This window comes from Dreissena polymorpha, chromosome 4 (assembly GCF_020536995.1).
Source record: "Dreissena polymorpha isolate Duluth1 chromosome 4, UMN_Dpol_1.0, whole genome shotgun sequence".
Lineage (NCBI taxonomy): Eukaryota > Metazoa > Mollusca > Bivalvia > Myida > Dreissenidae > Dreissena > Dreissena polymorpha.
Window position 1 is genome coordinate 101,905,111 of NC_068358.1, and position 27,981 is coordinate 101,933,091.

Sequence of the window (27,981 nt, forward strand, 5' to 3'; positions counted from 1 at the left end):
AGACATGTGCAAAGCAATATACCCCCTCTTCTTCGAAGGGGGGCATAATAATTATAAGACACTTCTGTCTAAAAAAATTATTTTTTAGGGAAAATGGGATTAAATTTCTTTTACAATTTAGGTTTGGGATTGGGTTGGTTTGCTTAGGATCGAATCCGTTTTACGGCCTTTTTTAAATAGCAGAAAAAAACCTGAAAGGAACCCACCATCACAGAATGGGCCTTGTTCTGGGAAAACTGGTCTTAATGTATGTGCCTAAAGTTTTGTCCCGGGATTAATCAGGGAGGACACTTTCCACTTTTAAGGAAGTTTTCATTTACAGTCTCTTTTAAACGAAAATCTAGTCTAGGCGGAAAGTTTTGTCCCGATTTGCCTGTAAGGACTGCACAGGCTTACCCGGGACACAATTTTGTGCACATACATTAAGACCAGTTTTCTGAGAACAAGGTTAGAATAATCCATATATTATAGTGTTATACCTTTCTTTTTTCTAGAAGAGCCTTGTAGCTCTGGAATGTTTCATTGATCAAGTCTTTAGCATTGTCCCTCTGGTTCTGGAGTTCTGTCAGCGCAGTCATTAAATGGGAGGCAGCCTCCTCACAAGCCGTAATCTTGGATTTACTTTCACTGATCATATTATTGAGGAACTCCCTCTCAGAGCTCTCCAGGTCTTGCACTTTCTCAGGGACATGCTGGGGAGGCTTATGACTGGTCAGCATGCACTCGCTGCAGATCAGAACCTAGAAACAAGCAGAGCAAGTCACTAACAATTTAACCCTTCTCCACTCAGATAGTAGTTCCTTAGAAAATTGAATCAAATTTAAGACCTTTCTTTACTAAATTCAAGTTTCAAAGCCTTCAATTCCAACCCTGATATACTGATGAGCAGCAAACAGCATAGAACCTTAACATTTTTTATTTACATCCAGGCTGTTCTGGTTTAATGCTGGTTGCATATAGCCATTTTCACTTTGCTTCCAAGGGGAAACAGGTGTTACATAATTGTGATACTTTTCTATAGACAAAGAAAACAGATGAAATAATGACAAATTCAAACGAGTCACTGTGACCTTGACCTTTGACCTATTGACCTGAAAATCAATAGGGGTCATCTACCAGTCATGATCAATGTACCTATGAAGTTTCATGATCCTAGGCCTAAGCGTTCTAGAGTTATCATCCGGAAACCATCTAGTGGACGGACCGACCGACATGTGCAAAACAATATACCTGCATAAATAATGTACATTCTTTCAATTTTTATGAAAGGCTCTGCCATTACAATGCATATTATTAATGAAAATGCATTCTTGGACAACTGGGCTAGATGCACATGCTTACAATGTCGTCCCAGATAAGCCTTTGTGGACTGCAAAGGCTAACCAAGGACAACACTAACACAGAAAGCCACGTTTTCCCACAGCAAGGCTTATGTGGCTCATATGCTATTTGTATAGAGACATAGTCTCTGCTATCACCTACATTGCAGGTCTTGCAGTAGTTTTTCAAGTTTTCTGATGGGTGTTCGTTGCAGGAAACTGGTCGGTGGACATTGGATGGATCCCCATTCTTCATGTCTTTCAAAAGAATAACCTAAACAAAATAGCAGAGTTTACATATAATATCAGTAAAGGTCCCATAATATTGTTATATGTATTAAAGACACTTTTTGGCATATACTTGGAAAGTTGCAAAAACTTTGCTTTCTTTGTCAACATATTGGTCTCTGGTTGTATGTTGGCATATACACTGCAACGCCGATATATCGCGGTTGTTGGGGTCCAAAGATCGCAAGCGCGATATATCCGGCGCGGGATATAACTCGAGAAATGTCTTACTAAAATGTATTGCGGTCAATTTGTCAAATTTGCCCAATGTTTTCATTTTATATACGGCGCTACTACATATTTGTATAGTGATAATTGCAAACAAATTCTACAATTAACATTTTTCATAACTACATATGTATCTTTATTTATCATAAAAGCCAAAATGTAAATTATATTTTACATTTTCATGTACGATCGCTCGGGAAAAAGTTCAAAACAAGAATTCTTGCCGTAAAAAACATATAAAATATAATTGTGCATATATACGAATTTACGCTTATAAATAGTCCTAATGAAGGAACTGAAACAGTCGGTAACAATACAGCGTATTTGAATTATATTTTATTAAGAGGAAATGTCAATGCCACATAATTCGTGAGTTACCGCGGTACTTACGTTGAAATTTACAACCAAACTTTTAATGGAAATAAAATTATCTCAATGTTGTACCCGCTACAAAACTTATATTTAGAAATAAATACACCCATGCCAATTTTCGCGCGCTTTTTATCAGAACAAAGAAATTCATGACCAGTACCGAAATTTAACGATTCATATACCAGTAAACTGCCATTATTACCTTTGAAATGACACTAATTGGTTATTTGTTAAGTGTTAAAAACAACCCCAGCCGTGTGTACACAACACTGTCACTTATCACGCTTCACTGCGTGCCATAGTAAGCCGCGACATATAGGGTGTTAATACTAGCTAGAACCGGTTTGCTTAAGTTAGCAAATTCTAAGTTTAAAACATGTCATTTAGTGATCATGCTCGTTGGATTTTTGGGAGCCATAGCCAAAGCGCGATATATTGGACAGCGCGATATAACGGTCCGCGATATATCGGCGTTGCAGTGTATTTGCCAAGTTGCAAAAACTTTGCTTTTTTTGTCTACATATTAGTCTTTGGTTGCATGTCAAACAAGAAAGTAAAATGATTTATTAACAAAGCGTTAGTAATAACTACTTTAACATGTGCAGGGCTAGCCCTGGCCCAAAATTTCTTTGAGCCAATCAGTTTTGGGTTTTCTGCGCGCGAAAACTCGTTTTAAAATAATAATATATACTATCAACTTGTTTATATTTCTTTTAACGACAACAATGGCATTTTCACATATCATAATATAACATGCAGTTTTCAATATAGAAATAAGTACTTGTCAGAGTACACATTTATTTTATTAGTTATTTTATACATGTTACAATTAACAGTGGTGTTGATTGTTGATTGAAAATTAGGCCGCGAGTCTTGGAACCGCAGACGTAGGAACCCAACAGGAATAAAGGGCAGAGCCCTCCACCCACCCAGATCCCTCACAAATTGTTCTTGTCTTATAGTCTTTCTAATTGCAATTTTGGGTGAATACAACTTGAAATATTATAAACCGTATCACGGAATGTGTATTCGTCTTTCTATTTCTTCTATAAGAAGCTTCAAAAATAAATTATAATCGACGAAAAATAATGTATCCGAAAACGACAGTCCCAAAAATTGTAAGCGTTTGACAATTGAAATAAAATGTGCACATCGTTTGATTGCAGAAAATGAAAACCAGTAACCTAGGAAATACGCAATTAATATGCAATTTGGTTGACGCATTGCTTTACAATAGCATTGATTGTGAGAAAAAAAACACTTAATTATCACCTTTTAATTTCAAATTGCAGAAAGGCGTAACATCATCGACATGGATCTAATTATTTAATTATCATTCTTTCGCTCGGATTGATAGTCGGTAGAAAGTGATCAGCTTAGAAATAATTTATTTATTGTTACTCTTCTTTTCATTTGTTTATCTTTAAATACGATGTTTGCAATCAGCCGCTATTTTGTTGGAAGACGACAAAATCAACTGTGTATTCCAAGAATACAGTGTCTGCGCATGAATGACCCAATATTGTGTGTGAGCGAACTCAATGTTGATTGGCCAGCTACCACGTGCGCTTCAATAACAATAAGGTCAAGCGATGTCTCATGTTCTGGTGCAGACTGGTTTTCGTTTATTGTTCAAATTGCAAACACTTTCATTGAAACAAAGATGTTTAAGACAGGGATCATATTTTTTTCGGTTTTGTCGGTCCTAGACCGATTGAGGTCATGAAAGACCGATTGAAAATTCCAAACAGTCGGTCCGATTCTGTTTGCTAAAATTCCTATGTCATGAAATCGATTACACAGTGTACATGCTAACACACCCTAATGACATTCTTATCTCGATTAGGTGTAATAACCATTCACTGCAGTCTCTAAACCGGTCAGGACTGGTTTATTGCACGTCAGACCAAGAATCAACAAGGGACAAAATTGTCACAAAACCAGGTTTTCATTGTGAAAAAAAAATCTGATAAAGGGAGAAAACTCAAACTGAAATTTTGAAATGACCAAAAAAAATTAACCCCCTTTGTAATTTTTTTTTTTTTAAATCTATTTTTAGTCGTGGCGACCTTGACATTGGAGATATTGACGTGATTCTTTCGTGGGACACACCGTCCCATGATGGTGAACAAATGTGCCAAATGATTTTAAAATATCACAATGAATGACATAGTTATGGCCAGGACAAGCTCATTTATGGCCATTTTTGACCTTTGAACTCAGTGTGACCTTGACCTTGGAGATATCGACGTAATTATTTCGCGCGACACACCGTCCAATGATGGTGAACAAATGTGCCAAATGATTTTAAAATCTGACGATGAACGACATAGTTATGGCTCGGACAAGCTCATTTATGGCCATTTTTGACCTTTGAACTCAAAGTGTGACCTTGACCTTGGAGATATTGACGTAATTATTTCGCGCGACACACCGTCCAATGATGGTGAACAAATGTGCCAAATGATGTTAAAATGTGACAATGAACGACATAGTTATGGCCCGGACAAGCTTATTCCGCCAGCCCGCCAGCCAGCCAGCCCGCCCGCATTCGCCAATCTAATAACCAGTTTTTTCCTTCGGAAAACCTGGTTAAAAACCTGGTTAAAAACCTGGTTAAAAACTTGTGAACAGCGGATTAAAGACGCATCCGAAAAGACGCGTCTGAAAGCACGCGCTGTAACTAAACAAAACATGCCGATACATTTTCCACCAGCATAATAATCCGGTAATATAATTATGAATGAAAGTCGCTGATCTGATCGACAGAACAGCCGAAAGTTATTTTTATGGGCGGAACTTCTCATAAAATAGTACACAAGAAAATAATATACACTGTATAAATCTATGCGTGGTTTCAAATGTTTCGCTCTCGTGATTAAATCCCTACGCATCTATCGGCCGTGGGTGGACAACAAACTATAATGTTCACGAATTATTTCTTAATTATTTGGTGTGTTATTGTCAGTAGCCAACCAACGCACAGACATTTGTTAGGTTCAGTGCATGTTTGTAAGCTAGTATCGAGTGGACAACAATTTAAAACATCGGTATAGACTTATAAAAAGGTCTGAAAAAACAGCACACGAAACAACAATAAAATAGCAAATGATAAAACCAGTTGAAAAAACTCGTTCCGTTTAAAACAAAATGCCTAAGGGAATTTTACTTGTACACTTATTATACCACCTTCATGAATGGCAAAATCAATGGTATATATTTTTACGTTTTTTGTCACGATTTCGGACATAAATTTTCGGTTACTTTTTCCCCATTTATATCTGGACTGATTGATGTTGCGAGAAAATATGATCGCTGGTTTAGATGTTATATGTTTCACTGTTTGTTAATGTTATGAAAAGTAAAACAAATAAAGATTTTACTTGCTACAAACCTATTTTAGCTGTAAAATTGCATAAAATAGCCCCTGGCTAAGGTGTATCATGTTAAGTAGATTATATGGTACAAATATACAAAGACACAATCTGGGACCCATTGTTTTCAGTTTGGACCCATTGTTTCAAAATATGCAAGTCCAAGGGACTCATTGATGTAGATTTCAAAAAGAATCACTGGGGATAGAATTACCTTGTGTTTTTCAAAACATCTCATAAACTGATGGGCAGTAACACAGTTTGGTCCTAGATAGTTAGCGCAGTCCTGACATCTAGCCACTGCCTTCTCTTTTGCCTTGCAGCTGGTGCAGATTGCCTGCATATCCTCCATGTCCGACAGTTCAATGAGATCAGCAAGGACATAATCAGGGGTTAGGTCAGACACGCCATTTGGTGGTATTGCAGTCTCCTGCTTGCACTTCTCACATTCCAATGAGTAACAAGACGATCCATCTTCTGTTTTATCTTCGATCTAAAACAAAGTTATCATTGCAAACATAGTTTAAAACATTGTAATATGAATAATTGCATAACAAGAATCATAACATTTAAAACACATTGAAAAACGCCAACTTACCTGCTTTTCCAAACAGTCCATACAGAAAACGTGCAGACAGTTCAACACCATAGGCTGTTTTAGCCTGTTATTGCAAGAAGGGCAGGTTTGTCTGTTTTCAGGCAAGGGAGAGCACAGAGGGGATTCCAAAGAATAACCAATATCGTCGTCTTCTGTTTCTTTACCAAATTTTTCATCATCACTGGACATTTTGTAACCTGCCAACACAATAATATCAAGAAATGTCAAGGTCTGAGTCAATAACACAGAGCTCCAGATAAGGGTCGTATTTTCGTAATTACGAATTATTTTAAAGTCCGTTACGTATTTATTTTAAAATCTTGTCGTACCATAAAGAATTACAAAATCAAGATACGAATATTATTTTTACATCGGTCCGTATCGATTTTTATTGAGTTCTTTTCACGTATTAAAGATTTTTGCGGTGCTTATATAGAATGGTTATCGGGTTTGTTTAACAAAGCGCATTTTTTCCAATAAAAGCAGCGTATACCGTCTATCTGTCAAAAAACAATGGCGGCGCCCAGAGAGCGTCCTAAAAAACTGCAAAGCGTCCAAAAACACGCTTTTAACATATTGTACGCAAAGTGAGCCGAAGTTAAATGTTTAGAAAGACATTATAGAAATGATCTTATACGATGTTGTATGTTCAGTTTCCGACACAGTCGGAAAAGTTAAACAAAAACGCGACACGACGGTTCCAAACTTAAACACACAAAAAACTTGAACGAGTTGAAGGGACTAGTCCCGTGGCTAATTGTTGAAAAGATTGAAGGGGAGACCCGTTTTAATTATGAAATATGTAAAAATTCATCTAAGGCATGCAATCTAAGCACAGTTTGGGCATATGAAGGTATTTGAAAAATAAAATTGTATAATACTGAAAAGACACTGTTGAACTCGTATAAATAAAGTTGCTAGTATGTTAATTTTGATTTTTGTGCATGAAAATAACCATTATTATTTATTTTTAGGTCATTTATAAAAAATAAGAACTATTTTCCAAAACTTAGTAGTAACGTTAAGAATAAAATTTCAGAGTTAAGAATTCTTTTTGAAAATCTGGTAGTAATTTAAGAATTTCACAAAACCTTATCTGGAGCTCTGATAACATGAAAATTAACAAGGGCTGTTTGTAAAACATTCTGTTCCCTATATGGGCCGTCAGTTGTAGTGACAGCCATTGTGTGAATAAGTTTTTTGTCACTGTGACCTTGACCTTTGACCTAGTGACCTAAAAATCAATAGGGGTCATCTGCCAGTCATGATCAATGTACCTATGAAGTTTCATGATCAGGGGACAAAAATACCACTCGTCCGCTCGTATTGACGAGTAAAATCTCGAAAGGACGAGTGAATTTCCCTAAAGCTCTCGTCCTACAGGACGAGTGAAAAAAACTGATGTTAAAATATGTATTTTCTGGCGAGTAAGACTTGTTTTCATTAAATAAAATCATTTTCTTAAATCATATCTATTCCGAAAGTAGATCGTGAATGAACCGGAAATTGTAATTGTAAATTTCATACAGCAGGTGCACGTTGTTATGCGAGACTGTGTCCCCAGTAAATATTGGCTTTTTGGTGTAAACTTTGCGCGTCCATGGTGACAGGGAACCAACCTATGCATTCACTGTAAGTATTGATTTTTAAAGAATTATTTAAACGCGAAGTAGAATCTACGGTTTCAAACCAGTCTGAATTTCGTCAGACAAATGTCTGACATACGAGCGTTCTTTAAAGTTGGCGGTAGCGATGTTCAAACGTCCGAAACGGAAAGCACGCGAGTATTAGAAAAACGGCAAACACAAAATTGTCTTCAATTATTTATTGTGTGTTCCTCATAAATAAAGTAATTTATTTCACTGCTTAACATTTATTTTGTGATCAGCTGGCATGAACAACTGAGTAAGCAGCAATTTAGCAGTGATACAAGAAACTTTATTAGTCATATCAGCCCTTTGCAATCTTCATTTCACCCATATTTTAAGGACAAGTGCATGTGTTTGCAGGACGAGAGAAAATTTTAATGCACTTGTCCTGCAGGACGAGTGCAGTTTAGAAATATTTTTGTCCCCTGATGATCCTAGGCGTAAGCATTCTTGAGTTTTCATCCGGAAACCATTTTATTATTTCGAGTCACTGTGACCTTGACAAAGTCACCTGAAAATCAATAGGGGTCATCTACCAGTCATGATCAATGTCCCAATGAAGTTTCATGCTCCTAGGCGTAAGCATTCTTGAGTTATCATCCGGAAACCATTTTACTGTTTCGAGTAACTGTGACCTTGACCTTTGACCTTGTGACCTGAAAATCAATAGGGGTCATCTGCCAGTCATGATCAATGTACCTATGAAGTTTCATGATCCTAGGCGTAAGCATTCGTGAGCTATCATCCAGAAACCATTTAACTGTTTCTAGTCACTGTGACCTTGACCTTTGACCTGAAACTCAATAGGGGTCATCTGCCAGTCATGATCAATGTACCTATGAAGTTTCATGATCCTAGACGTAAGTATTGTTGAGTTATCATCCGAAAACTATTTTACTTTTTCGAGTCACTGTGACCTTGACCTTTGACCTAATGAACATAAAATCAATACCTGTCATCTGCCAGTCATGATCCTAGGCACAAACATTCTTGAGTTATCATCCGGAAACCATTTTACTGTTTCGAGTCACTGTGACCTTGACCTTTGACCTAGTGTCCTGAAAATCAATAGGGGGTCATCTACCAGACATGATCAATGTACCTATGAAGTTTCATGATCCTAAGCGTAAGCATTTGTGGCTATCATCCGGAAACCATTTAACTGTTTCGAGTCACTGTGACATTGACCTTTGACCTAGTGACCTGAACATCAATAGGGGTCATCTGCCAGTCATGATCAATGTACCTATGAAGTGTCATTATCCTAGGCTTCTAAGTTGAGTCACCGTAACCTTAACAGCCATTGTGTGAATACGTATTTTGGCACAGTGACCTTGACCTAGTGACCTGATAATCAATAGGGGTCATCTGCGAGTAATGATCAATATACCTATGAAGTTTCATGATCCTAGGCGTAAGCGTTCTTGAGTTATCATCCAGAAACCATTTTACTATTTCAGGTCACCGTGACCTTGACCTTTGACCTAGTGACCTGAAAATCAATAGGGGTCATCTGTGAATCATGATCATTGTACCTATGAAGTTTCATGATCCTAGGCATAAGCATTCTTTAGTTATCATCCAGAAACGATTATACTATTTCAGGTCACCGTGACCTTGACCTTTGACCTAGTGACCTGAAAATCAATAGGGGTCATCTTCGAGTCATGATCAATGTACCTATGAAGTTTCATGATCCTAGGCATAAGCGTTCTTGAGTTTTCATCTGGACACCATTTTACTATTTCGGGTCACCGTGACCTTGACCTTTGACCTGGTGACCTGAAAATCAATAGGGGTCATCTTCTATTCATGATCAATGTACCTATGAAGTTTCATGATCCTAGGCCTAAGCGTTCTTGAGTTATCATCTGTACACCATTTTACTATTTCGGGTCATCGCGACCTTGACCTTTGACCTAGTGACCTGAAAATCGGGGTTATCTGCAAGTCATGATTAATGTATCTATAAAGTTTCATGATCCTAGGCATAAGCGTTCTTGAGTTATCATCCGGAAACCATTTTACTGCTTTGAGTCACCGTGACCTTGACCTTTGACCTGAAAATCGATAGGGGTCATCTGCGAGTCATGATCAATGTATCTATGAAGTTTCATGATCCTAGACATAAGTGTTCTTGAATTATCATCCGGAAACCATTTAACTATTTTGGGTCATCGTGACCTTGACCTTTGACCTAGTGACCTGAAAATTAATAGGGTCATCTGCGAGTCATGATCAATGTACCTATGAAGTTTCATGATCCTTGGCATAAGCGCTCTTGAGTTACAAACCTGTTTAACCTACCGATTGCTTCTCAGTAGTATGGAGGGCATCTCTCTGTAGTTTTGGGCTGTTGTCAGTAGTTTTAACCTTTTCAATCATTTTGAGCATTAAAACAGCATGACTGGGTCACATATCAGTTTTACAGTACATAAAACATTAGATGAATTTACTTGCTAATAATTAAATCTGTTATGTGATTTTTTTGCTTTTATTTGTTACAGCCTGTGCAATTTCGATTGGGAAATTTAGCGTGATAAAGCATGAAATTGGATAAAAAAGCGGGATAAACCATGAAATTGGGAAACATTGAGCATTATAAATATGATTATAAGTAACAGAATTAAAATTGTTTTTAAGTGCATGTTTGACAGCATTTTTATATTATAAAGTGCTGATTTAACGTCTTCTAACAATGAAGACAATATTTAGGTAATATCCATCCACATGCATATTAAACTTGCAATAATCTATAGATTCTTAAATACACCATTTGATCATAAGCTCTTTAATAGTAGCTATTAATTTAATTCAGTATTTTTTTAAATTAAATATCAAAAGGGGAAAACATAAACAAATATTGACAAACACCCTTTAGTTTTCTTGTTGTGTTAATGATGTATTAAATGGAGTTAAAATAATATATTTTATTTGTTTACCATTCAATATTTTGCACTTGACAACCTCATTTCAATGCTATTTCATTAAACTGTGCAGCGTAACAAACATAATAAAGCAGAATATGCATATGAATCTGAGTATACACAGGCCCACTAACATATAAATCAAATCATGTTTGTCCCATTCCATTTTCGAATGATACTCATCTTATTATAATAAATGCTTTAACTTTGTGAGTAGACTGAACACCAATTTTCCAACACTCGTTTCCGTGACGCACATTCACTGTGCAGATTTCTGATAAATATTTGTTGTTGTTTCTTTATCTCAAACGTAGTATTTTGCGTTAATTGACACACGCATTACATTATTCCCTAATGATCATATGATATCCGTTGTTAATTTGAATGGTTATTTATTATTTTTGCCGTTTATCGCAATTTCTCGTCTGCTTGCAGCCATCTTGGACGTGTGTAAAAACAGGCGTGCCCAATCCCGATACATCGACTATCGTCGGTATTCTCCGCAAAAGAGAGAGATGTGTATACTGGATACAAACGTAAAATCGTATATATTCAGCTTAATTTGCGAAGCAATACGCAAGTCAGTTGTCATTCGGTGACGACTCGACAAGCTCAATCAGCACTCGTTCCCCGGACGGCTTGAATTTTAACGTTTCTTACTACACAAGCGCCAAAATGATTATGATTGATAAATTACCTACAAAGACCGAAAATAAGCAAAAGTACGATTAAAATCTGAAATTTGATCATTTTGATCGATGGATCCGTAGTTTTTCAGTACAAATCTGTAGTGCGTAGCTTAGCCAAATAATCCTAAGTAACTACGGCGAATATGTAGAAGTAAACAGATCTGGAGTTATCATCCGGAAACCATCTGGTGGACGGACAGGACCGACATGAGCAAAACAATATACCCCCTCTTCTTCGAAAGGGCATGGGGGGGGACATAATGATAAAACTGCCCCCCTCCCAGCAGCCATGTTATTCAACTGACCGGAACCATTTTTTAACTCAACTCTCGTATCAAGGAAACAAATGTTCTGAGCAAATTTCATGAAAATTGGGCTAAAAATATGACTTCTATTGTGTTCACATGTTTTCACTATATACATAGAGAAAAATGCCCCGCCCACTGGCCGCCATGTTTTTTCACCGATCCAGACCATTTTCAAACTCGTCCACAATATCAATAAAACCAATGTTTTGACCAACTTTCATGATGATTGGGCAAAAATTGTGACTTCTAGAGTGTTTACAAGGTTTCTCTATAGTCAAATAGGGAAAACTGCCCCGCCCACTGGCGGCTATGTTTTTCAACGGATCGGAACCACTTTTGAACTCAACCAAGATATCATTAAGACAAACATTTTGACAAAGTTACATGAAGATTGGGCATGAAATGAGACTTCTACAATGTTTACAAGGTTTTTCTCTTTTTTTGACCTAGTGACCTAGTTTTTGACCCGGCACAACCCAGTTTCGAACTCGGCCGAGATTACATTGGAACAAAGCTTCTGACCAAGTTTCATCAAGATGGGACAAGAAATAAGGCCTCTAGAGTGTTTACGAGCAAATGTTTACGGACAGACGGACGGACATACGACTGACAAAGACCGGTCACTAAAGCTCACCTGAGCATTCAGGTGAGCTAAAAACAACAATGGACCTGAACAAAACTCCCACTTAATCTGTAGGTCATGTAGGTAGGTACACTCACATACCAAAAATCAGCTCAGTAAGGAATGTCAGTCAGTCTAACTACTATATGCAACCCTACTGGGAGCACAAAAAGTAGTGTTTTTCTCCAAAAGCTATTCTGCAAATTCCCAAATGATGGTTACATTGGTAAGGCAATAAGATAATTGAAAAAAGGGTTTTTAAGTATAAAAATGAAGAGTTTTAAGATATCACCATTTAACTTATATCTGAATGTTTAGTATGTTCTGTAAGTTTGATCAAAAAGTCAGAATTTAGAGATCATCCGTCCCAATAAAGTTTTTCTCTAATGTATATTAAACTGATCATAATTCAAAAGCGGTGCGAAAAAAAGTCTGATCTTTGAAAGCAAGTAATTGACCATTTTCACACGCATCTCATATAAGTCCTAAAATTGATGCACTTGTAATTCTATCAACCTAAATCAGGGTTTTTTTTGGCCCGATTTTATAGCCGAAATTCGGCTATGTTCCCAATCCCAAAAAGTATACTTTTTTCCCAAAATGTGGCAAAAAATTCCCAATTTCCAAAAAAAAAAAAAAAAAAAAAATTTTTTTAGAAAGAAGTCTTATGTGTATTTTATCTCAATTGTAATTCAATTACATCTAACAAAGTATTATATGATTTTTTTCTTTTAATTTGAATGATTGTAAAGAGTTATATCAAATTTAGTATTTCCCTAATCAGTGGACTTTTTGTGTGGAAAAAAAGGCTAATGAATTTATTTTCCCAATTTCATGAAAATGCCGATAAAATTCCCAATTCCAAAGCCATGGGCTATCTTCCCAAAAAGTGGAAAAAAAAACCTGTAAATGCAAAGCCATAGCCACAAAACTTTGTACTAGTTCTAGTGATGTCAAATTGTATCGGAATATAAAAAGGTAACTCTGGGAATAAAACTCTGTTCTCTAAATGGTTTGCGGAAACAGTGCTTTAAATGTTCAAGAGGATAGCGTTTCTAAAAAAAACAAAAACATTCTAAACAATGAGGATTTATAACTATGAAAACACTTGAAATGAATAGATAAATTAATAAAACAACCTTATTTAAGTTATTGTATTAAGTCTTACTTTGTCAGGGTTTTTTTTAGAAAAAGGGGAAGACACTGGACGCTGGGTAAAAGGGGAAAATCGAGCGCGAAAGAGACATATTTGGGGAAAAAATAAAAACTGTTCATTTCAATGTCTGTAACTCGCCTACAGACTTCAGGTTTTTTTTTAGAAAAAGAGGCATGTCTCTGACCTTTTTGTTCTTAAACACATGAACAAGTATGATATTAAAGTAAGAGTCCTAAATAAAGTTGCAGGGGTAGATCTAATAATGGGAAATGTTTTCAGCTGGGGCCGGGGAACGATGTCAATATTGTGATTTCAATTTCATGATGAATGGGTTGACGATCTAGATCTGCTACAGTATATTGGAAGGGAAAGGTGCGGCAGCTGCCGATTGTCTACTTTCAATTTCACAATAATCCGACAGTATTAATCGATGTTGATTACATGTACCTCCGAATCCTGCTGGGTTTCAACGGTTTTTGATGATTCATTCTTAAAAATTGCGTCAACGCAATTAATATTTTCCGAGTCCGAATGTTTTACTTGTTCGTGTATGAACGCCAATTGTGTGACTTTTTTCTGTTTTAACGTTTATGTCTTGGCTTTCACATAACCCGGATGAAAATTCAACTGGTTTCAGGTATTTCAGGTAAACACCCTTCTCGCGCAAGACCGGAATCCAGTAAAATAGTCACATGATTAATACGATTAGTTGCCCGGTTTCCATGACGTAATTTAAGAGCTATATATAGAATCACTGGGATTCCCAGATTTGAGTGTTCGCCGGGAGAGAGGGAGAGCGAGATGGTTGTACATGATACAAATTAGATAAGTGTCGACTTCCCAAAAGAAAAAAAAAAGATTTCTTTGAGGGTAAAATATTATATTTTGATGAAAAATTATATTTTTGGAGGGGAAATGGTAGTTTTAGGGGGAAAATTCTGGTAGGGGAAGACGCCGAATATTGGCGTCACTTTCTTAGTAAAAAAAACCCCTGTTTGTACACAATGTCATAAATAATTATTACAATTTAAACATGCATACAAATTGTAACTATTTCTAAATACAGGAAATGTCAAGAAACTGAAGAGTGATTTCCCTTTAACATCATCTGACTTGCATAAATTAAGATAGTGGGGGGTAAAACTTCAGAATGTCATATTATTTTAAATATGAAGAATATAAAATTTAAAATGATATCATGGCATAAAGTCAAAAAACAAAATACAGCTGTCATTTCTATACACAGATGTCCACTTTTCTATCTGGCAAAAAGAAAGTGGGTGGGGTAAAGCAATGTCCATGTTCATTATTTTTCATGCATCCATATAACACATAAACATATTTTAAGATAATTGTAATAACAGAAACAAAACGACGATCATTTTCATAGCAAATATCTGCAAACGATTTTTTTCCGACACGTGATGTTTAAACTCGTGAAATTTACGGGTAAATTTACCAAGTCGCAATTGTACAGTGATTGAAAGTAGACCAAAGACTTGCAATTTTTTATTATACGACATTTACTATTACACAGTATCCACAGTCCACTGTAACATTGCTCATAGAGAACTTGTGACGACACCACAATGTTTTGATTTGCACGGTTTTTAGAACGTGGTCTTTACTTTTGCGACGACAGTCTTAATCGTCTTAGCTCAATCCTTTGCAAAATATTTACCTGTATGCTGTAACTGCGACGCCTGTTGTTGATAACTTGATGACTATTTTTGTTCCATAACACTGGAAGCGCAGAGAACAAACAGTGATTTTAATATCAGAACAAAAGTCGTCCGTCCATTGATGTCAGGGTCAGAATTTTTTCACGAGGTTTGCAATGCGCATGCGTCAGTAAGATGGCGGGAAAGACAAATCGACAAGCGCACCTTACAATCAAGACTGTACATTTCTTCAACGACATACTATTTTGTCTAAAACAAAATCTTTCAATTATTGTTTAACACAAAGATTGAATTACGGAACAGTTAAAACTATTTTATGTAATTAATTAATTGGTGTGTGAATATTTAGCTAGATCTATAAATCTATCGACCGTCATCAATTAAGTTTTTGTATTGTAAAACATGCTATTGGAATAGGATTCAGAAATCACAATTTTATATGGCGAATAGGGAGATGATTTGATTGATTTGTCGAAGTATTTGAACTGGTCGCTCTAAATCGGTGACCACAGACGTATTCATTTGCCCTATATTTGTAGTTGTTACTTTTTGTGGACCCATTCGTTTAAATGTGAACAGCTTTGGCCTAAGTGTTAGGTTTGAGACTCCCAAGTTGTGCGCATGTGTGTGCGTTTGTTATGTACGTTTGTGTCTTACTGTTTGGTAATGTGTTCCTTGCCATAAATAAGGATCGCATTTCATACTACTATACTACTACAACTACTACAACAACTACTACTACTACTACTACAACTACTACAACTACTACTACTACTACTACTACTACTACTACTACTACTACTACTACTACTACTACTACTACTACTACTACTACTACTACTACTACTACTACAACTACTACTATATACTACTACTACTGCTACTGCTACTACTACTACTACTACTACTACTACTACTACTACTACTACTACTACTACTACTACTACTACTACTACTACTACTACTACTACTACTACTACTACGACTACTACTACTACTACTACTACTACTACTACTACTACTACTACTACTACTACTACTACTACTACTACTACTACTACTACTACGACTACTACTACTACTACTACTACTACTACTACTACTACTACTACTTCTACTACTACTACTCTACTACTACTACTACTACTACTACTACTACTACTACTACTACTACTACTACTACTACTACTACTTCTACTACTACTACTACTACTACTACTACTCGAACTGCTCACTGACGGCGCACACGAATGAGCATTTGAGCATTTTATCGTTTAAACTCAATTATTATACATTTTAAGTAGCGAACATTCGTTGGATCAGTATTTTGAAAAGACCGTTTAAGAAAATAGCACGTGTGTGTATCACACTTTTTTTATAAAATCATACATACTTGACAAAAATTAATGGTTATTGTTTTGAGAAATAAATAAATACTGTTAAGGCATCTGTAGATTAAGTGCATAACTGTACTTGCGACCAAGTGCTGCAGTAATAATTAAAGCAGCTATCCACCGAACTTCCAAAACAAAATTATAAGTCTGACATGTAATGGTGTACTTTTTCTTCACGATCCCTATTGCGGTCCGATGTAACCGCAGTCCCAATCAAAGAGACCTTTACCGGTATACCGGATTAGACTTTCTCCGGAATGGAGTGGAATTTGGAAAATCTCACTACTCTAATGGTACAAAAAGCCAATATCCCAATCATCAATCAACTTATTCAGAATGTTTTTTCTAATGATGCCATGACCGAGTCCGGTTCTTTGACAAACATGACTGCAAGAGGAGCGATGTAGTTTTCTTTGTAAAACTATAGCAAAACCGTAAGAACACTATAGAAGTCATAGTTTAACCTACTCATCATGATATGAAATTTGGTCAGGACATTTTTCTAGTGATTTTAGGTTGAATACGAAAAAAATTCCGGTACATTGTAAAACACGACCACCACGGAGCGGTTTTACTTATACGACTGTAGTAAAATCCTGTGAACACATTTTGTATAAGTCACATTTTGTATAATCTCATGAAACTTAGAAAGAACATTGGAACCCGGGCTTAATGCATGTGCGTAAAGTGTCTTATATGCAGTTCGAACAAACTAATCAGAGTCGACACTTTCCGTCTATACTTGATTTCCATTTGAGGATACTTCCTTGAAAAAAGTGTCGCCCCTGATCAGCCTGTGTTGACTGCATTTGATACTACGGGGCTGTAATATACCCGGTTTTCTGAGAGTGCGGCTCATTTGTTTTAATGATACCTCAGCTGAGTTCGCAATTGAATCCGAGACGGTAAACAAACTTTTAAATCAGGGGGGAGCAGGGGGGGGGGGGGGGGGGGGAGGGGGGCATGGCAGTTTACATTCCTTCTGTGGCGACACTATGGAATTCAAATTTTTCCGCAATCTTTACCAAACTTGGCAAACTTGCGCTTAATTTAAACTGTGTTCTAATGATATACATATGTTCTGAGTTCGAAAATGGTTCCATTCCACTTAAATTGGAATGGAATGTCATTATACACACATATCGATTGTGATGAATAGTTTGGAGCATGTATGATATGATCCTCATATGAATCACTTATTCAATCACTAGGCATAGAACGGAGACACTTTTATAAGCACTTCATGCGTTCCAAATTACAGACGCAGACGATGCTAAGCGCGAAAGTCGGGAAATGCCGGACAGTCGATATTCAAAATAATGAACGTAATTTAGAGACTTTTAGCTATTTCCTTGCCACTGGACATGATACATACACTTTTTTTGCCGATTTCAAAAACTAACAAACACAAACGTATTTAAAACAAATGCTGTATGTATTGCCTTATAGTATTCAAAATAATACTGATCTATAATGTTATATAATACCAGAAATACAATTCAATAATTTGTTATTTGACATATGTTTAGCAGTTTATACCACCTTGCATTATTTACTAATGTAAGAATACAACTTTTTTTCAGTACAGCTTGAGAAGAGCGCTAGATGAAAGTTTTTGCATGACGCAGACGACAATCCACCGCTTACGCCGATCTCCTAGGGACCTATATGCCAGGTTCTTGCGCGTGAAAATGGGATTAAATGAATGTGCGTAAAATGTCTTCCAATATGAGCCTATGCAGCTGCACAGGCTAATCTGAGCCGACACTTACCGTCTAAATTCAAATTTTGCTATGAAGAGACTTTTCTTTAAACGAACACTATCACAATGTCGGAAAGTGTCGTCCGCGATTAACGTGTGCGGACAGCAGTGGCTAATCTGGTACGACACTTTAGGCTCATGCATTTTACCCCGTTTTCTTAGAGCGCGACTCATTCGTGTAATGTTATATATAATTATTTGCTTTATTCAAGATCGATGGCTTTAAATCTGAAGTTGACAATTCATCTTTAAGTGTGACATTGATATTGTTTTTGTGCGCGACACTCCTCACAAATTAACATTGCTGCGAATGATTTTATACAAGATCCTCCCTTAATTGTTGGCGAAAATTATGCTGCGGACAATATCGTATGCTTACATTACAATGTTTGACCTTTAACCAACTTTAATATAGAACTTGTACACTCAGCATGACCGCGACGCGAGAATATGTCCCGTACTTTGTTTGCATTCAGAGGTATACGAATGGGCACGAATTGTTAGTGCGTCCTCAAAATACAAACGAGTCATGCTAAGAGAAAACGACGTTAAATGCATGCGCGTAGAGCGTCGTCCCATATTACCATGTGCAGTCCATATATATTAATAAGGGACGACGCTTAAACCCTAAAAAATGCTATAAAGAGACTTCCTGTAAACAACTGCACAGGCTAATCTTGGACGACACTTTACGCACAAGCATGAAACCCCGTTTTTCAGAGCAGGCTTGTTTCAAGAACTGGGCGACTTAACATGAAAGCCTAGTGTGATTATCACGTGGATCGTCACATTTCCCAATTAGCCGGATTTTTTTAAATATAGCAGTCTTCACAGTATCGGTACTTAATGAAAGCACTGGCTTGAAATAACATAATAATTACAATTAGCATGCACGTTAACATATTTAACTTATTAATTCTACCTAAATTAAAATGTATTTGTGAGAATCTTTAGAGGGCTGTTGGTAATGTCATCATTACTATTGATGAACATACAGAAGACATGATAGACGAACAAACAAAACCTGAACAGAAAGCGAAACTTCAATCGTATTTACACTCAGCTAGGAATGGTGGGGCACTAGCGTATCTTTTACATGCTCAGTTCTTATGGCCGTGCTCTGTAAAAGGGGGAGTTAATGAATGTGCGTAAAGTGTCACCCTAGATAAGCGTGTGAAGTACACACAGGCTAATCGCTCCCGCTTTTATGATATTTTTCGTTTACAGAAAGTCTATTCTTAGTTAAAATCAAGTTTATGCGGAAAGTGTCGTCCCTGATAAGCCTGTGCGGACTGCAAAGGCTAATCTGGGACGACACTCAACGCACATTTATTCAACACCCTTTTCACACAGCGTGGCTCATATGTAAGCCTGAAAATAGCTATTAAAAAGCCTAAAAAGTATAAGAAGCATGTTCACGAACCTGACGTTAATTCTCAGTTTCCTTTCGCCTATGAATACTACTCCAGACAACGGTAAAATGTATGAATTAATACCGTTGCATTATATCTATATTAAGTATACTCAAAACATTTATAAAGCGTGCTAATCAAAATGAATAGACTGGTTTCCCGTAGTACATCTTAATATCGCAAAGTATTCATAACATCGAGATATCTATCCGGTTTAATTTCATGATGCAAGGATCTTTATTTATATTACTCAATAGCTCTAGATCTCGGCATTGAGGGACATAGGTTAAAAGGGGTATGAAGTATTAAAACCAACGCACGGCAGCGATTTTATGTTAGCTTTAAACATACAAAATGTATATCATTAGTTTTATATCTTCTTTTTTCGAACTTGTTTTTATGACTAATCAGCATCAATATTATACATAGTTAAAAGGTAAGCAAACACATAACCATTTATTTCCAATATTTTTTTCTAACTGAACGATATTCTTACTTCAAATGATAGATTGATAATGTTTTGATAACGGCATTATATAGCAACCGGAAGTCATCAGTTTGAAAGGAACTATGGTCTATTGGGTAGTCGAAGATTGATATTTTTTCGGCGTAAGCTGTATTAAGCCAGCTTTTCACCTTAGCCTGACCTTTGTTAGCGTCCGATAGAATTCAAATAAAACTTCCCGCGGCCAAGTACAGATGAATACACTTCATTGACTGCATTGGCTGATTTGAGAATACGACCAGATCATTGGAAACATGTCCGCGTCTTTGTAACACTGTTTTACTGCGTGTTCAGCATGAAACAATTTTATATCTAATGAAAAGGCTTAATAGATAGAACAGTTTTACACTCAATCTCGACATCAATACAGTTTGTGCGTCCACCTTTTATTTTCAGAAGATTTTCAGCGCGAGAACGTTTGCACTTAAAGGCTATTTTCTCATATTTATTACTAACTTGCATATTTCTGTCAACATGTTAACATGTTAAAGTATAGAGAGCAGTGGAAGCGAAGACTCACTTTAATGCATTGCATTTCAACTCGCGAGGTATATCGGGTCAATTTGCGGCCACTGTGTGTGAATGTTAGAGTTTACATACAGGTCATCGCTGCGTCCCTACCCTATGTGCTGATCGGAGTTCGCGGCCAGGAAAATAATCGTTACATAATAAAGACGCTATAGCGTGGACTAGGTGAACTGGAGTTTTCTTTAGACCAGACAGATGTTAAATGAAGATATCCAGCGATATCATATGGTATGTCAATAATAGATTCTTAATGTGTTTTACAACAATACCATGATAAATATTATTTTTAATTAATTTAACAAGAATTATGCCATCATATTGACTAATGAATTAAGCAGGAGCGCAATAATTCTCGATATTGTTAAAAATCGAATCAAATAGCAACGCCAGACAAACCACTAAAACAGGTTTGTTCGAAGAACGCTCGTATTAATATTTAAAATATATACGGATACTTCGCGTGTGGCCGGTTGACTCATATGTTTTAATTTCACTTCCATTCTTCTTTTGGTTTTCTGTTTTGTATCTATACGTTTATGACCAGCAATATGTAATAATGTAAAATAAGCCGCGAAAACTCCGCGTATCATCCCGTACTGCGTTTGCTGCAGCTAAGAACTGCACAGAAAAAGACATTCGCTATCTTTGATCTCATTCATTGAAGTCTTTACCTTTCATTAACTGCAACCGCAATCAACGCCGTATATCTTTTAAAAAGATATTTCTTGTTTAAATTCCCTTAACAACTCGCTGTGAACATTTAAGTTTGCGTACACAAAACGTCCACGAGCAACGTATATTCGCCCTTTATTTTACAGCAAATTATGTTTCTTTTGGGACCATCAGTTATACCGCGCTCTGTGAAAATTGTGCGTAGTGCATGCGGCTTTGGCACGTGCGCAAAGGCACTTGGTATTTTTCGTTTAAATGAAGTATCTCCTTATCAAAAATCAAGTTTAGGAGGAAAGTGTCGTTAAGGATTGGCCGGTATGATGCACTTGTACCCGTCTCGTAAGTATAATTCGTTTTCAATGCCAGAGTAAGACTTTAGCGATACCCACACAGATTTAAACAAACATGTTCATTGCAAGTGTCAGTCTAAAACAGCATAAATAACACTACACGACTAAATTGAGTTTATATTTTAACATTATATAGGTTTGTTACGAAAGGGTTCCCAGTAAACTGTTCCCATATTGATTGATTACAAGCCACATCAAGACATAACGATCCTCATCATAGACGGCCTACGATATTACACGGAGGATGTATAAGACGTGGTAGTTTAATTTACATTGTATGTCATTTATTATAATCTATAATAAAATACCAATCATCCGTACACAGTTTACATAAACTGAGTCCATTCGATGTGTCTTTTTATAATTTCTTTCCTTGAAGGTGTTGTACAAAATCAACAATTTACTGGGAAACGATATAGGGCTTGATGTCCGGAATTGATAGCTATGTTTTGTCACTCATCTAGAATAAGAAAGTTGAATATGATCATAATATCATAAATATACTGGACACTTTGGTTGAAACCATTTACTTATTTTCTTCATCAGTACACTCCTGTCGCAAACACAGCATTATTACGTACCAAATTGCTGTATCCACCATCTCCTGCACACAAACTGATATTTGATGTTCCACATGTTGGTACCATTGTTCTTTATCAAGGAATGAAGTCAATAAACTTTCTATTACCAGGAAAATGTTAACACTTCATGAGCTTTAAACATGTTTTAATTATAAACATAGGTACAATTTTGTATACATGATATACACTTATATATTTACTATAATTAAAGGGGCCTTTTCACAGATTTTAAAGTTTGTCATTAAATGCTTTGTATTGATAAATGTTGACATTGGATATGAAAAGCTCCAGTAAAACATCAACAATACAATTTTAAAAAGAAAACAAGAGGGCCGTGAGGGCCATGAATCGCTCACCAGACTAACCTTGCTGCATCAACTTATATTCTATCAGACCCACATACAATCGCAAGCCAGATTTCATTAATTAATACATTTTGACAAAATTTCATTAAGACGTGATGAAAACTGAGACCTCTTTCATCTACACAAGGTTTTACTAGAATTGGTCCAGTGACCTAATTTTTGACCCCAGATGGTCCATATACGATCCAAAATCAGATATTATCAAGATAAACATTCTGACCATATTTCATTAAGATCAGATGAAAACTATGACCTATATTGTCTACACAAGGTTTTTCTATGATTTGACCTAGTGACCTAGTTTTTGACACCAGATGAACCAAATTCAATCCCAACCCAGATTTTACCAAGAAAAACATTCTGACCATATTTCATTAAGATCAGATGAAGACTATGACCTCTTTTGTCTACACAAGGTTTTTCTATGATTTGACCTAGTGACCTAGTTTTTGACACCAGATAACCCAAATTCAATCCCAACCCAGATTTTACCAAGACAAACATTCTGACCATATTTCATTAAGATCTGATGAAAACTGTGACCTCTATTGTCTACGCAAGGTTTTCCTATTATTTGACCTAGTGACCAAGTTTTTGACCCCAGATGACCCAAATACAATCCCAATCCAGATTTCATCAAGATAAAAATTCTGACCAAATTTCATAAAGATTGGATTAAAACTGTGACCTCTATTGTCTACACAAGGTTGTTCTATTATTTGACCTAGTTTTTGACCCCAGATGACCCAAATACAATCCCAACCCAGATTTCATCAAGATAAACATTCTGATTAAATTTCATAAAGATTGGATGAAAACTGTGACCTCTATTGTCTACACAAGGTTTTCCTATGATTTGACCTAGTGACCTAGTTTCTGACCCCAGATGACCCAAAAACTATCCCAATCCAGATTTGATCAAGATAAACATTCTGACCAAGTTTCATTAAGATTGGATGAAAACTGTGACCTCTATTGTCTACACAAGGTTTTTCTATTATTTGACCTAGTGACCTAGTTTTTGACCCCAGATGACCCAAATACATTGCCAACCCAGATTTTATCAAGAAAAACATTCTGACCAAATTTCATAAAGATTAGATGAAAACTGTGACCTCTATTGTCTACACAAGGTTGTTCTATTATTTGACCTAGTGACCTAGTTTTTGACCCCAGATGACCCAAATACAATCCCAACCCAGATTTCATCAAGATAAACATTCTGACTAAATTTCATAAAGATTGGATGAAAACTGTGACCTATGTTGTCTACACAAGGTTTTCCTATGATTTGACCTTGTTTCTGACCCCAGATGACCCAAATACAATCCCAATCCAGATTTTATCAAGATAAACAGTCTAACCAAATTTACTAAAGATTGGATGAAAACTGTGACCTCTATTGCCTACACAAGGTTGTTAATGTTCTATTATTTGACCTAGTGACCTAGTTTTTGACCCCAGATGACCCAAATACAATCCCAACCCAGATTTCATCTAAATAAACACTCTGATCAAATTTCATAAAGATTGGATGAAAACTGTGACCTCTATTTTCTACACAAGGTTTTTCTATTATTTGACCTAGTGACCTAGTTTTTGACCCCAGATGACCCATATACAATCCCAACCAAGATTTCATCAAGATAAACATTCTGACCAAATTTCATAAAGATTGGATAAAAAAACTGTGACCTCTACTGTCTACACAAACAAATTGTTGACGGACACACGCACGCACATTGGACGCCGGACATCACACTGTAACTTAAGCTCACCATGTCACTTCGTGACAGGTGAGCTTAAAAAGACTTCCCTCAGCAGGGCTCGAACCACTGACCCCTGGAGTCCTGGAGTAAAAAGTCTCTCACTTAGACCACTCGGCCATCCTTCCAAACACAATGTCAGGGTTATTTTATACTCCATATAATCAATCCTCGTAGTTTCACAAAATATAACGACAACAACAGAACTCTCCAAATTATTAATATGTTTCGCGTTGCAACGCTTTATAATTTTCGGGTTTTAAAATCGTCAACAGATGCATTTAATGGCTATTTTAGAGCATGGTAAATGTTCAGTATTACTGTTTCCTCACAAATATCATAACTTAAACGAAAATTTGAGAATCTGAAACAACTTTTTTCAATTTTGTCAATTTACCCAAACGTGAAAAGGCCCCTTTAACTATGAACAAGGACACACGATATGTGAAAACGGGAAGTCGTACCTGTAGCAAAACCCCAGTGGTTTGGCTAGAGATACAGATCCGTACCTCTAGAACCAGATTCTAGAGGTACGGATCCGTACCTGTAGCCACTTCCTTACAATTATTGTTAGAGTATTATAAATAAACAGAGAGGAAGAAAGACAACAACATACATGTGTGATGAAATAGTGTTAGCAAGTATACCAAGCTATTTTAACACTAACAAAATATTCACTATGTGAACAAATGAACATATCTATATCAGGCTATAACACAAAGTTCAAATTGGGGTAAACAAAAGCACACATGTTTTGAACATTAAATACTTAATCAATTATCTTTACATCGTAGACAAAAAGTACAGGTACTATGAAGTACCAGTACCCATTACTTTTATCAAAGCACCTTATTGTTCATGACAATTTTTTTTTTTTCTAATTTGCCTAATACAAACATAGATTGCAGTGGTATATGTGTATTAGATACTTGTACAGCTCTCACAACATTCATCCGATTCTCGTGATCTCTACTAGCATAATTTACCCTTGAGAAAAGTTTTCTAAATTCAACATACATGTACTTAAACATGCAAAAATGATATACACATTTCATGGATACCATATCAATTTCTTTTGCATAATGCTTTCTCATCCTCTAAAAACATAGTCATCAAAACCTGTATAATTTATATATAAACATCAAAATGCTAAACAATAGAAAACAGATCTTTAAATTAATATCCGCAAGACTCCTCTTGTTTAGTGATCTGTCCATTTTTACAAACCTCATGTTGTAACATATGTCAGATATTGCATCAACAAAATTCATATATCTGATGAGACAATGGACTCAAGTGTCTCTTAAAAAAGCACTCGACAATAACAAGATTCTATTGTTTCAATCTAAACAGCAAATATTAATAAAAGGGCGCTGAGTCACTTTGGTAGTTTAACAATGACCATGAAACAATATAAGAGATATATGACTAGCTTAAACAATTGTGTCGTGTACTGTGAAAATTGGGCAAAATGCATGTGCGTAAAGTGTCCTCCCAGATTAGCCTGTGCAGTCCGCAGGGATGACACTTTCCACTTTAATGGTATTTTTCGTTTAAAGGAAGTCACTTTAAACTAAAATCTAGTTTGAGCAGGCTAATCTGGGACGACACTTTTCTCACATGCATTTTGCCCAGTTTTCTCAGAACACGACTCAATTAATTGGTCTCTGGGAATTCTGGGCTTAATGCATGTGTCTACAGTATCTTTCACATCAGCATGCACAGTCTGCACAGGCTATCTGGCAGAACAGACTGGATTTTCTTGTACAAAGGGACTTCCTTGAAACAACAAATGTTGAGTTATCATCCCGAAACCATTATACTGTTTCGAGTCACTGTGACCTTGACCTTCGACCTAGCGACCTGAAAATCAATAGGGGTCATCTGTCTGTCATGATCAATGTACCTATGAATTTTCATGATCCTAGAAGTAAGCGTTCTTGAGTTATCATACGGAAACAATTTTTCTGTTTCGAGTCACTGTGACCTTGACCTTCGACCTAGTGACCTGTAAATCAATAGGGGTCATCTGCCAGCCATGATCAATGTACCTATGAAGTTTCATGATCCTAGGCCTAAGCATTTTTGAGTTATCATCCGCAAACCATTTTACTGTTTCGAGTCACTGTGACCTTTGACCTAGTGACCTGAAAATCAATAGGGGTCATCTGCCAGTCATGATCAATGTACCTATGAAGTTTCATGATCCTAGGCCTAAGCGCTCTTGAGTTATCATCCGTAAACCATCTGGTGGACGGACCGACCTACCGACATGTGCAAAACAATATACCCCCTCTTCTTCGAAGGGGGGCATAATAATTGAAGTGTGACTGTAACAGGAACAATACCTCATAAAAACTATAACAAGGCATGTTTGGTCACATGAATATTGCCAAACAATCAAAAATGGGTATACAAATACAGTATTATTCAACGTTTCTTTAAGTGGCACAATGATTATAATTTTAGTAATTGTTCATAACGCTACATATTCCTTGTGAGTTATGATCTACATACTGAAACAATCATGTGGGATATGTAAAGAAATATGATGAAAAAATAAGGATATTCCTTTTTAATCTTAGGTGTTTACTGATCAAAAGGATCTTTTTTACAGACTTGTCCCAAATGAAATCAATATAAGCCTTTCTCTGGGCGTTATGCATGTGTGTAAATTGACGTCCCAGATTAATCTGTCAGGATTGTATAGACTAATCAGAGACAACACTTGGGATATCAGGGCTTCAGATAACTATTGGGGTATATTGGGTAATTTACCCCCTGTTTTTGACAACAATAGGGTTTTTGTAAATTCAATAGAATTTTAGCAAAATACTTCACCCCCTGCTTTTGAGCTTAATTGTGTTTTTCAACCCCGTTTTTTAAATTCAATTGGGTAATTTAGGGAATGACATATATAATATAATAAAAATCTACTATAGTTACTATATTATTTATACAAATGGAATTCCCAAAGGTGCCTGTACATAACAACAAACAATTACTGAATTTTTTATCAAAGTTCATTAATTTTTAGCGTTGAATAAGACCGAGTTCGTGAAAATCGCTGCACAATTGATGAAGTTATGGCTGTTCAAAGCGATGCACCCCGTTTTCGGGTCATTTTGTGTTGAATACCTTGAAAATGAAAGTAGAAATCGGACGGGTCTACGAATAATTACAATAATACCCCCAAAGATTGATAAGAGCTGGAAAGACTGCCTTCTTTTCTGCATAGGACGGCATATAAACTATCCGGTACATTTGTGTACGGAAAATAACCAGTGTATAAAATACGCTCGGTGTTCGTAAGAATTGTGTTTCGTGACGTAAGGTATTTTTACGGGAATTACGTTATTAAATTTGTATTTATTTTCAATTTAATGACGTTTTTGGTTATTTTAATTGCGTAATAACGCAAAGACGCTTGCTAT

At 36.3% G+C, this 27,981-nt stretch overlaps 1 protein-coding gene and 1 long non-coding RNA gene across 6 annotated transcripts in view; both read right to left on the bottom strand.

The window, feature by feature from the left end:
* LOC127876397 (B-box type zinc finger protein ncl-1-like) overlaps window positions 1-19,917 on the bottom strand; it is a 49,838-nt gene extending 29,921 nt beyond the window's left edge. For 2 of the 5 annotated variants that reach the window (XM_052421600.1, XM_052421599.1), the window contains exons 1-5: window positions 19,792-19,915; window positions 6,180-6,376; window positions 5,796-6,074; window positions 1,483-1,593; window positions 480-740 (exon numbers count right to left, since the gene is read on the bottom strand). In XM_052421600.1, the coding sequence (XP_052277560.1) occupies window positions 480-740; window positions 1,483-1,593; window positions 5,796-6,074; window positions 6,180-6,368 (840 nt within the window). In that variant the 5' untranslated portion in view covers window positions 6,369-6,376; window positions 19,792-19,915. Of the gene's footprint in view, window positions 1-479; window positions 741-1,482; window positions 1,594-5,795; window positions 6,075-6,179; window positions 6,377-15,211; window positions 15,361-19,791 lie in introns of those variants that run through there. The other 3 variants (XM_052421598.1, XM_052421596.1, XM_052421597.1) reach the window with 3 other exon arrangements.
* A 2,627-nt stretch (window positions 19,918-22,544) lies between these two features.
* LOC127877223 (uncharacterized) lies at window positions 22,545-27,912 on the bottom strand. Its single transcript, XR_008048290.1, has 2 exons — window positions 25,092-27,912; window positions 22,545-25,056 (listed from the first exon to the last, which is right to left on the bottom strand). It is a non-coding gene; the product is annotated as an uncharacterized LOC127877223 (long non-coding RNA).
* Window positions 27,913-27,981: the final 69 nt, after the last annotated feature.